The sequence below is a fragment of the Benincasa hispida genome, chromosome 6 (genome assembly GCF_027475165.1).
Source record: "Benincasa hispida cultivar pf3 chromosome 6, pf3_genome.v1.1, whole genome shotgun sequence".
Taxonomy (NCBI): domain Eukaryota; kingdom Viridiplantae; phylum Streptophyta; class Magnoliopsida; order Cucurbitales; family Cucurbitaceae; genus Benincasa; species Benincasa hispida.
Genome location: NC_143483.1, coordinates 34,565,408 through 34,578,547, shown reverse-complemented (window position 1 = coordinate 34,578,547; position 13,140 = coordinate 34,565,408). Strand labels below are relative to the sequence as shown.

The window sequence follows — 13,140 nt, the reverse complement described above, 5'->3', positions numbered from 1 at the left end:
TCGGAGAAGCCTTCATGTGGTCTTAGTATCGCTCCGTGTTGACGGTATGTCGGGATATTCTCGACACACGGGGTATTTCACTAGATGAGACCATTTCTACAAGTATCAAGAGATGGTCAATGAGTTTTTCCCGATAATACTCCTAATACCTCTCTAGTCATCAGGAGATAGACTGTCAATGCCTTTTTGAGTATTTTCTGATGAATATAAGTGTTGGAAAATAACTCTTTTCTTGTAGTGAATATCAACATCCAAAATATATATTTAACTTTCATACGAAAGATTCATCTCAGTTTTATCATTTTTCATTATGAATTTTGAGAAACTTTTAAATGGATCAAAGTCGTGCAACAATGCATGAGTATATGTTACGTGTAGCCCTTTCTTTACATACATGTTATATGTAGCCCTCTCTTACATAATATAGTGTCTACAATCTTGACAACATCGAGGTCATTGTCGAACTCTTTCTCATTGTACCATTCTTCAAATCAAAGGTAGTGGCATGCATGTGACCAGGGACTTGAACAGGGGACCCCACTCTCCCATTGGCCTAAGAGAGACTCTTAGTTTATGGTTGGACCATAAACAAATTGTTCATTAGAGGATTAGTGCTACTTAAGAAGATAGAGGTAATTATAGGGGTAAAATGGACTTTTAACTCAATTGTATTTACGAACAACTCGTTAAGAATCGACTTACTTATAATGATTATATTCATGGACATAACTTGCGTTGCTGTGCATAAGAGTGCAACTATAGGTCTATAGTGGTTTGCCTTATAGTTAATAAATATAGATTAATTAATTAAAGAGATTAGTTCATTAATCTTGGATCATTGGAGTTTATAATCTATAGGTTCATAAGGTCCCTTGCTAGCCCACCATGTGAAGGAACTTGTATGAGGAGAACCTTGAGCAGAAGCGAATCGACCAAATTCTATTAATGATTGAATACAAAGTTTACAGTAAACATACAAATAGATATGCATTTAAAACTAAATTACAACATGTTTTACAAGAAAAGGTTTCAAGAAACATTACCTTTGTAGAACCTTTTCTTCACGATTTTCCTCATATGGATCACGAACAACTTGAACACCTTCTTCAAGATAAATCTCGAACTAAAACCTGGATATTACCACAATGTTACCTTGGTATTCTCAGGGTGAGAACCTAGGAGTGGTAGACTCTAACTATTTTGGTTAAGACGGAAAGTTTAAGGTGGAGGAGGAAGATTGAGAAATCTCTCAAGAACACAAAAAACACAGAATGCTTTTGTAATTTCTTTCTCTCAATCGTTCAACAACAGCGTAGAAGAAGAAGAAAACAATTTTCTTTTATTCTTCTTGCCATAAAGTATAACCACCGGCACTAATGAATAGGTGGAGAGAAAAGATAGGGAAGGGACTCCCTTCCTTATTATTCAAATAATAATAATATAATATAAATAAATATGATAACTAACTTATCATATTACATTTATATTAAATTATATGTTATATCAAATATAACATATAACCTATAGTTTTAATATTGTATCACATACAATATAAACTATAGTTTCTTTTCTATGTTATATGACACTTAATATAAATCTCATTTATATTAAATTTAACAACTATGAATCACATTTATAGAAAATATATTTGAATCTCATTCAAATATTTATTTCCTCCCATTAAGCTATAATGTGTCAAATATATTATGACAATTGTATCACATATAATCGAAATAATTTAATTATACCACATATAATTAAATTCCTCTATTAATTTGAACAATTCAAATTAATCCAAAAACTGATTTTGAACTAAATCCTATTGAGCTACCAAGGGGACCTCATGAACCTATAGTTTGAAGCTCTAACGGTACATGAATAATTAATTAAACTCTTTTATTACATTATTTACCATCCATTAACTGTCGGGCACTCCACTAAAGACCGACAGATACACTCTTCGCACTACAGATATATTTCTGTGTCTATTGGATATAACCAATCAACAATACGATGACCCTTACAAATTGCACATAAGTACAGCCAGGCCAAATTACCGTTTTGCCCCTATAGTTACATCTAACTTCTTTAAGTACCACTAATCGCTCTAATGAACAATAGATCATAGTCCAACTATGACTAAACCCCTCTCGAGCCAGGAGAGTGTGTGGCACCACATTATTCAATACCCAGAATCAGCCTTTAAGGGAGCAATTTATTTACTTACCCTTACCTCGGGGAAGGAGTGAATTCCATCTTGTGTAACTATGTTCCCAACTCCCGAATCAGACGAATCCTCAAAATGGTAGGCTTGTTGAGTCGACGATCTGGCCACTCTTACCCATACAAATCAAAGGATTGCCTTCATAGGCAGGAGTTCACAACTCACTCAGGATTCAAGTCATGTTACCTATGGTCATCTTGGTGAAATATAAGTTTCTATTATGAACGACGTTATATAATGAGACTAAACATTTTGTGGTCCGGTCTTATACAAACTCCTTTGTATAGAATATCCTTACTCGCATGTCTAATACATGAATGATCAGGATCAGATCATTTGTATCACTTTACAACAATTGTAACACCTACAAAGCGGACCATACTCGTAGTGTTACCAGGATAAGATACTCAACATTATCCATATACTACAAATCATTTAGGTTATCACTTAAACATGATCCACCAGTATGTTCCACATACATGTTTAAGTTACAAAGATAACATTGGATATTAGTTTATTAGTTTATGGTTAATGCAACTAAAATACCATATATTCTATAGACAATGTGAATAAAATATCATATATTTTATTAAATACAGAATGAGTTTGTCCATACAATATGTTTACAAACTATAGGACCCTACGAGATTTAGAGTATCAACCCCAACACCATAAACCAACAAGGATAAAATGTATTAAAGGTAAATTTTGAAATGTTCAAATTTACGAAGGAAAATATATTCATTGTATTAGATACAATTAATAATACAATATTATAAAGCTAATTTGAATGAGATTCAAATTTAAAACTTTATTATATGGAAGAATTAATATATTTGAATACGATTCAAATAATTAATTAAAACTATATAATATGGGAGAATTAAATTATTTGAATATGATTTAAATAATTAGATATTTTGTATTCTAATATAAGATATTAAATTAATAATATAGATAATTAGGGTTGCTCTAATTAGATTCTAGAAATAGGACCTTACAAATGAAGAATTTTAAGCAGTTAATATATCTCTCAAAATCATAGAGAAATTTTCACTGTTCTCCCAATTCCTTCAATTCTTTTAAGAAGTCTCTCACAAGTTGGATAATTGTTAGAGTGATAGCGAGAAAGATCTCATGAAGAAGAACATCATTTGGAGAAGCTTCTTGTTGCAGCTACATATCAACAACGGTATGATTCTCTTATGCTTAACCAATTTAGTGTTTTTGTATGATTTTTAATTCTATACAAAATCAAAGCATGTGATTCCATCGCTTTCGCTTCGAGATCGAAGCGTTCAATCCCTTCATTAAAAGTATTCAAAATTTAAAGATTAAACAAACACAATATCTTGTCCTAATTCATTTTGGATCATTGTGGGTCGCCCTGTATGGAGGCCAATAGACTGCATGGTCGAAGTATTTGGGTGGTTTGTCTCTCTAGTCCATCTTCTTGGTGTTGACGGGTTATCCTTTGTGTTTGAAACAATTTGCAACCCATGGTATGTTTTTTTAATGGAGACGGGTAATGTTGTTTGGTTTTGCTTGACCCTTGGTTAGAAAAGGATCCTATTCTTCAACAGTTTAATATTGTAGTTATTTTGGATACACATAGTTGCCTTCATGCTAAAGTTGGTGATTTCCTCTGTTTTGATGGGACTTGAGACTAACCTTCCAACAAGTACAATTAATTGTGACGGAGGGAAGGGAGAATTGTGTGACCTAACTCCCCTGTCATTCTGGAGTATTTTTAGCCATTAGTCCTCGAGAGTCCATATATCTTAGGCATCCTATGGTACTTTGGTCTTAGCCTTCTTTGGTTTGGAGATGACATTCCTATACATTCTATCATTAACTGGCCTGCTCTTCATAATCAGTTATAGACATGTGATCGTATTAGCAGGTGGTGTTCTAATATCCGTAGTAGTGTATATATTATATACATTGGTAGAGTTGAGTTTAGGAGGTGCTTATTCATTGACGATTGCTCTTTTAGTCAAGCTATTTGGGGCAATATACTATTGTTAAGAGGGTGTTCTCATTATAAGAAAGTTGGATTTTGTCACTTTAGTGCAAGTAGTTGATCGAGATGTAAGAATAGAGTCAGTGTATTGTTTTTTTATCATATTAATAAAATCTTTATATCCATAAAACTACCTTGCATTCTCTCCATGTGATTAATTACATTGTGTAGTATGAGATTTTTCTTTGTTGTTCTAAGTGACTTGAGACTTCTATCCAAAGGATTCAGTAAGGTTATTCTCCTTGAGACTCTTCTCCTTAAGTTGTGGGTGTTCTTTTCCCTAAATGTATTTGGTTGAATTTTGTCCTTGTTCTTTTGTTAGCTCTTTTGGATGTGTTGTATTTGTACCTTGACCTCAACATCTTGAGATCCTCTTCTCTTTATCGAAATTCAATACCTTTGCAGAGAGAAAAAAAAAACTCAAGTTTAATTGATTAGCTGTATTTAATATTAGCTTGGGCTATGTATTAGGGAATAGAGGTGCTAGCCAAAATCGCTGAACCAACCAAATCAAATTGGATTTCGTCAATTTTAATTTAATAAGTCAATTTGAACATGCATTGGTTCAATTTTAAAAGAATGGTTTCATAATTAATTTTCGTTTTTCCTAAACCAATACAATAGTTCAACGTCAATGTTTGCATATATATAAACCTAAACCAACCCACATTATACCTCTAGATAAATGCTCGTTGTAAAAAGACAAGAAAACAATAAATATTGGAAAGCCAAAGACAAACTTCAGATTCCAAATAAAGAAACTGAAACATCCTCAAAGAAAATAAGTTCTACCTAACCCTCTTCTTAACGCAAAGGTATTGAAATCCTACTCAAAGGAACATAGAATAAGACACAAAAACAACCAACTCTCCAGCTGAAGAGCTTTCATATTTAATCCACACTAAATAGAGGTAAGATCCAACGAACCAGAGTAAACTTCCAGCCGATTCTCCCTCTATTAGTCAATTTGGTTCAGTCTAACCCACCCATTTGGCTGGTTCATCCAAGAACCGAATCAAACCAATTCATGCCCCTAATATTATTTGGCACTATACAATGCTGGTTATTCAGTACAGTATGAAGATAACAATAGGCATTACACAAGAAAATGAGAAAATGAGGATGCAATATCCAATCTACAATAGGCATTTCAAGTCATTCGTTCACATGAATACTTGTATCAGAAAAACAAAAATGCATTCGCCTTATAACCATCTCAATAGTTGGCTAGGAGCAAATAATATGGTATTCTGCAAGGAATAACTTGTGCAAAAGACAGCTTCCCATAATTAGAAATTGAGGAAGTTCAGTCGTTTCCAGCCAACTTAAAGCTATAACCAAACTTTTTGAAACTCGCCTACTAAACCACAAAGGCACAAAGTACTAAACAAAAGAAAAAGTAAAAATTAAAAAAAAAAAAAACAAAAAAAAAAAAACGTTACACTTCCCCTGCACCAAAATTCTACCCTAGCTCTCACTCATTTACGCTGCAAAACCATCTGCTCCCACGGCTGTGTACCACAAGAACCCTATGAAGGAAAAAAGAAAAATGACCAGGTACAAAAATCCAAAATGAAAGGCAAAGAGAAAATTTGATCATTTAACTAGAATTCCATGGCGGCATTTGATTTCAAGTACTCAACTCAATGCATCAGAACCTTCATTCATTTCTAATGGTTGAGATCAAGAAAGTCAATATGAGAACAACGCCCAAATGAAACGAAGTAATTAAGACAATCATTAAATGATAAAAATTTGTAAGCTTTGGACCTCTTCAACTTCATACCCTAAGACAAAAGGTACTAAGTACTCTTAGATTTCAATTTCTTCAAACGTTTGACAGGCAAGCTTCTTACACCTTTCTTAGCCCTCATTGCAACAGCTCTCCTTTTTGTCCTTTTAGTTGTGGCAGGGAATTCCAAGATAGGACCTGGAGGTATTCCTTTCTTAAGTGCACTTCCCCTTGGAGTAACAGAGGGAGGCAGTCTCAAACTTTCAGGTGGTAAGGGATTATGGGGTTTCCATACCAAGTTATTTTTCATTGAAAACCTTACCTTCTTTACACTCTTCTCTTCACTTTTTGCAGCAGTATTTCCTTCAGCGTCTACTTGGCTAGAAAGTACTACTTCGTGTTTCTGCGACCCATCAACATTCTTTGCTCTCTTTCTTTTCTTGACTGAGCCATTGGCTGACATTACAGGGCTCGCAAAACTGTCTTCAAAATCAGCTTCAGCAGCAGCCCTCTCAAATTGCATCTGAAGGTTCGATATCACAGTTTCATCAAAGGTTATCATATTTCCATCACTAATCTGTTCATTATTAGAATTCTCACCGTTAGCAACAACTATATTCTCATTGTCCTTATTCACAGGAGTATTTTCAGAAACAAGATCAGAAATACCGTTTGTGGTCTCCTTTGCCTTCTTAGCCTTCTTGGCCTTCTTCTTGCCACTGTCATCAGTGGCCTTTTTACTCTTCTTTTGCTTCTTAAGTGCCTTATCAGTGGAGTCAGCATTCACATCAACATCAACCATGGAAATTTCCGAAGGAGCCTCTTCTTCACTGGAAACAGGAACCAAAGTAGGCACTTCATCCCCATCTTGCTCTTGAAGACCTGGTAATGAAATCTCAACCCCTGATGAGATAAAATCTTTCTCCAACTTCTGAAACTCTTCGTGCATGGCAAACAATACCTTTCTATTCCCTTGACAGCAATCAGGTGAAGAACCCAATTCATAAAATGTTGTTGAGAATAGATTTGTGAACGAAATAGTCCCGAAGACAACTATATCATCACCAGAATCAACATCATCTCCACATTTTCGACGGTCAAGTAATTGCTTCCCCATTTTAAGTATCACATCAAAAAGATTAGACTTAATTTTTCCCAACAACACTTTATCTGGCAGTTTAACCATGGAACAGAGGAATGGCTTGAACAGGACATCAATGACTTCCTTCTGAAGAGGAAGAAACGGCTTAAGTTCCTCAAGAAACACAGAAGCAATTTGGTAATTAACACCATTCCCATGAAACTTATCATCAGCGAAAAACACCCTTTCCTCCAAAACTTGAACCGAACAACGACACAGTTCCAAATCCCAAGAATGCTTCTTCAACAAAGCAAAAAACTGGTGCAAAAATCTACGAATCAAAAGGTAAAACTTATCTAACCTGAGAGCATCAATGCCAGCCCATTCACGACGCATGGTAAGAAGGAAAACAGAGAAGTACTGAACAGCTAGCGGCAGGTCGAGATGGAGGAGCAGAGAAGCGAGGCGATTAATAAGCTCAGATTGAACAGGAACCTTGTCAGCATGCCAAATACAGTAGAACAAACCCTTCCAAAGCTTTTTCATATCGCCATCGGAAAGGCTCTTTTGAGTCGGAAGCCATGTCTTGATGATTACACGGAGGGTCTTGTCTCGAGTTGCCTTATTGGAGGACGCCAAAAGCTTGACCAATGAAGTGAAATTTTGATCCCCTTCAACCACCTCCTCCATTGTGTTTCACCAAAAAACCTCGCTCGTTCGCTATCAGATTCAGAAACGAGGGAGAAATCAGAACAAAAACGCTAAATTAGATTGAAAGACGAGATGGGTGTGAGGGAAAACGATTGAATTCGATGAAATCGGAATTTCCCAATTCACAGAAGGCTGAACGGCGGCGATTGGAGATTTTTGGTCTCCCCTGTATCGCGTTGAGAGAACCCTAAATGACCTTGGGAGGTTTAGTTCAAAGCCGTTCGCATTCCCAGAAAACCAAAAGAAAATAAAATAGAGTGCAAATGGCAAAAAGTAAAATCACCGCTAAAATGCACTAGTTTTTTTTTTGTAATTTTACCCTCAAATTTTTAATGGTAAAAATTACTCCTCAAATTATTCTAAGCGACTTGATAGAATAAATTTGAATGTCTGAATTTTAAATATCTAAAATCATTAATGTTACTTGAATATGCACAATAGAATTTTTTTAAAATAATATTATTTTAATATATATTAACAAAAATATGGTAGGGTTGAAAAGATTGACTAGGTTTTTTAATTGTGTACCCGATACACGATTACGCCTTAATCGTGTACCTAGTACATAGAGTGCTTGTTGATCTGGCAACGCGACCCTTCTTCTTCCTCATCCGAATGCTTCTTCGTCAATCTTCCTCTGTCTCCCTCTATCTAAACATCGTCCGAAAACCTCCCAATATATATGAAAATTTAACCGTCCGTCCAAACATCGTCCGAAAACTTCGATCTTCCTCCGTCTTCCTCCTTGTCCATTAAACCATCCATCTTCCTCCTTCTCCATTAAACCGTTCGTCTTCCTTCGATTTTCTTTGACTGAGGTAAAAAAATTTCCCTACGTTGTTTTCTAATATATAATCTTCATATATATATCATTTTTTTGGATATATGTTGAACTTAAAAATTAGATTTTGTTGAGCTATTTTTCTGGATGATTATGTTTGCCTATTTATTAGGATATTTTTTTAATGATTAATTTGTTTGATGATTATGTATTTGTTGGGTTGAACCTAGAAATATATGTATATGTTTATAAAAATGAAGATTGGTTATATATATATATATATATATATATATTACTTTGTTTGCATTTAGACTGAATTAAATGTATGATTCATGCATATATTATTATGTTTTTATTTGGGCTGATTTAAATATATAGTTTATGGATGTTAGATTTGGGCTGATTTAAATGTATAGTTTATAAATCTTAGATTTGGATAGTTTATGGATCTTAGATTTGGGTTGATTTAAATGTATAATATTTAAATCTTATATGAACTTAGAAATTGGATTTTGTTGGGTACATATTAACATATTTTTTGTCAACTATTAACAGTTGAAAAAATCATAATAAATATGTCGATGCGTCCTGAAGATTTAACCGCTATGGGATGATGGTGGGTACCGTTATGGGTGGATGACAAGCAATGTAGTTGAATACATGAATGGTGTTTTCAAAGGTGCTAGAATGTTACCAATTACTTCTTTGGTTAGGCTAACATTTTATCACACAACAACGTCGAAGACAAAAAAGCAATGAAGCACTCGATCATGGGGACATGTATATAGAATATGCCCTGAGAAAACTTAAGAGGTGGGAAAAACGAGCATCTGCGCATACGGTGACATCTATTGACAGGGAAAGTCAAACTTTTGAAGTATAAATTGGTATAAGTATAATTTCTCCCTATAAAGGACAACACACACAAGTTTTGAGCTTGAAAGAAGGAACCTGTTCTTGTAATAAGTGGCAGTCATTCAAGATTCCATGCTCTCATGTAATTGCAGTTTGTAATTATATGCATTTGACATACATACTACTTATTGATGAATGCTACAAATTGTCCAATTTCAAGCGATGTTATGAAGGTCGCTTCCTTCCAATAGAACACCTAGATTATTGGCCAGAATTATCATTTACAGAAGTTCGTTCAAATGCGGACTTACTAAGAGAACATGGTCGGCAAAAAGTACGCGCATTCATAATGAAATGGATTGGAGAGAGACAAGCCAAAAAGTTTGATGTACAATTTGTAAGAGAGAAGGACATAACAAACGTACTTGTCCACAACGTACATTAGGTACTTTGTTTTCGGGTCATTAGGTGTATCTTTTATGTACTTATATTTTTTTATGTAATTATATATTTTATGTACTTGTATTTTTCATGTAATTGTATCTTTTATATACTTATATTTTCTATGTAATTGTATATTTTATGTACTTGTATTTTTCATGTAATTGTATCTTTTATGTACTTATATTTTTTATGTAATTGTTTCATTTTATGTAATTGTACTTTTTATGTAATGAATTTATTTTTCATGTAATTGTATCTTTTTATGTACTTTTTATGTATCTTTTATGTGATGGATTTTATTATGTAATGTAATTTGAACTTCTTAGGTAATGGAGTCTGGTCCTTCTAATCCTGTACAATTATATCAACAAAATATGCATCGTTCACAATCAGTATGGGATAGTTCTTCTACAGTAGTTTTGAGTTGTTGGAGAAGGGAGGCATCTGCACAACATACTATCCCATTTGATCACCGCATTATTCACTATGTTGAACAGGCAGGTTTTCTTGGGTTGCACAAATCAGATTTATCCAGCTTGATTGACACCTTATTATTGCGAGCGTTTGAGACCAAAAACCCACACATTTCACCTGCCTTGTGGGGAATGTACAATCACGCTGCTTGTCATACAATTTGGGTTACGAGTGTACAGACAACCATTGACAGGTTCACTACAATATGATTGGAAGAATATTTGTGAAGAGCTCTTAGGCGTTCTACCAGATGATCTGAAAGGCTCAAGATTGAGTATCCCTTAGTTGGCGTTCCAGTTTCCAGAATTGCCTCCTGATGCCGATGATATCAGCGTACGTAGGTATGCACGAGTATACACTATGCAACTTATTGGAGGATTTTTGTTCGCTGACAAGTCAAATACTCTAGTGCATCTCATGTTCCTCCCACTAATGTCTGATTTCGGGCATGCTGGTACGTACTCATGGGGTGGTTGCATGTCTTGCATGATTGTATAGAGAACTTTGTCAGGCTACTAATGCATAAGCGTTGGAAATATCGGGACCACTGATACTACTACATGTATGGGCTTATGATAGATTTCCAATTATAGCACCACAAGTCCAGTTACAGGCCCCAGATCATCGTCCATTTAGTGTCAGGTATTATTTCATTTATATATTTATTTCGTTATCATTTTATATAAGAATATAAATTAATTGTATTTTTTTATAATTTTAAATGAAGTGTTGTAGTAGCTGCCTCTGAATAGTCAGCAAATATGTTGCTCGTGTACCGAAAAATATTTGACAGACTGATGCTTAGTCAAGTAACAAATGTATATATAAATGAATATTTAAATTATTTTGGATGTATACTTATCTTTTTTTTTTTGTCAGATTATTTGCACGCCACACAACAAATTTGGTCATCCATACCTGATTATTGTCGTGACGGTGAAGACATTCGGTTGACCGTTAGCCCTCTTATATGCTTCCATATAGTAGAGCGGCATCATCCAGATCGTGAGTAGACAGTTCGGTCTACGACAAACGATATCTTCATTGTCCTATACACTCCCATCACTACACCACATTGATATGAGAGGTAAGCACGACCAAGACTGGCATCGAATCCACGTGAAATATATATCCTACTGGCATGGACGACATATCGTTGTGCACAAAGAGAATTAACAAATGGGCCAGCTATATCAGATGACTACTTTGCCTGGTACGATTCAATCACGAGGTAATTTATCACACCTGACGATGCCTACTATTATTGCATGATAAGAGATTTAAAATCAGACACATATATATGATATGAATATTGTTTGGTATTTATTTTTTTCATTGTACAGAATAATTTTATCGGAGATGTACAACAATATTCAGTACAACACAACTTACTAGAGTTGGAACAAGACGACTCAATTTTGTTGACATTGATCGAAGACGTATTTGTCGTAAATGACAACGATAGTAGGGTGAACCTTATTTAGAGGGACACAAAGACAACTCCAATGAAGGGTAAGGGCCAGGAGGGTCGTTTTAAATTTCATGTAAACTTTTATTTTCAAATTAAAGAACTAATTGTAAATCTTCTTTAATATCATGACATCCTTTTTTTTCTTAATATGAGTACAAAATAATTATGTTTTCATTGTAGATTAAATATATAATTAAGTTTAATAATGAAGGAATTTGTGGATCCATTCCTAAAGTCTTAATATTGTTGTACTTCTTCAATTAAAAAATAATAATTAGTCAATCTATTTTTTTTTTAAAAAAAAAAGAAAAACAAATTGTGGATCGGACAATCGTGGACCCGATCCATGAGTCTCCATGCGACCGGTCAACCAAGTCAGCCGACGTGGTGCTGACTTGATTAAATGTTAATCGTGTACCCCATACACGATTTTGCCACATGGCAATCGTGTACCCCGTACACGATTTCACTACCCTACTTTTTTCAAGAGTTTCAATACCCACCTATTTTTAAAAATACTTTCTCATATACCCCATTTTTATCAATAGTTTGAAAAAATACTATATTTCTTAACTTCATCTTGCACAATAACTAATGCCGAGAAGTTAAATTTCTGTACTTAATTTACTAATTTTGTATATAGGAACTAAAATTAAATAATTATTTAATTCAATGCAAGTGGCCAATTAATGTAATCATTAATTAAAATTAGTATTATTTAATTTATTGTTATATTAGTTAATTATCTAATCAATAAAAAAAATAAATAAATACTTCATGGAATGGGTTGAAGTATTAGGTCAAATCCATGGCCAAAGAAGAAAAAATCTATCCTTAAATATGAGAGAACTCACTCTAAAAGAAACAACGTTCTATATTCAAATGTTAATCAAAAGCTTCCTATGACAAACCAAAAGTGGCTATTTATAGTCTTATAAGTAAATATAAAATAACTAATTAAACACTAATTAATTTCCGAAAAAAGAATTTAAATACTAAGACCCTATTTGGTAACCATTTCATATTTAGTTTTTGGTTTTTAAAAATTAATACTATTTCTTCTCTTTTTTTTACATCAATTTACATCTTTCTTAACGTACAATGGTTTAATTCTTAGTCAAATTCAAAAAAAAAAAAAAAAAACTAACTTTTGAAAAGCTGCTTTTTTTAGTTTTCAAAATTTGGCATGGTGCTCTAAACCATTGGTAAAAAGTAAACAAAGTAAAAAATTTGGAGGTAAAAGTAGTGTCCATAAGCTTAATTTTCGAAAACAATAACAAAAAAAAAAAAAAAAAAAAAAAAAATGGTTACCATCCCAATCCTAATTAATCTAAATTATCAACC

General features: G+C 33.7%; 1 protein-coding gene across 1 annotated transcript; it reads right to left on the bottom strand.

Moving 5' to 3' along the window:
* Positions 1 to 5,875: 5,875 nt before the first annotated feature.
* LOC120067849 (ribosomal RNA processing-like protein) lies at positions 5,876 to 8,146 on the bottom strand. The gene has a single exon (XM_039019451.2). It carries the CDS (start codon positions 7,748 to 7,750, stop codon positions 6,050 to 6,052), a length of 1,701 nt encoding a protein of 566 aa, XP_038875379.1. The 5' UTR covers positions 7,751 to 8,146; the 3' UTR covers positions 5,876 to 6,049.
* Positions 8,147 to 13,140: the final 4,994 nt, after the last annotated feature.

Bases quoted from the DNA above. Each gene is read 5' to 3' on its own strand.
- LOC120067849 (XM_039019451.2), bottom strand. From the start codon at position 7,750: ATGGAGGAGGTGGTTGAAGGGGATCAAAATTTCACTTCATTGGTCAAG.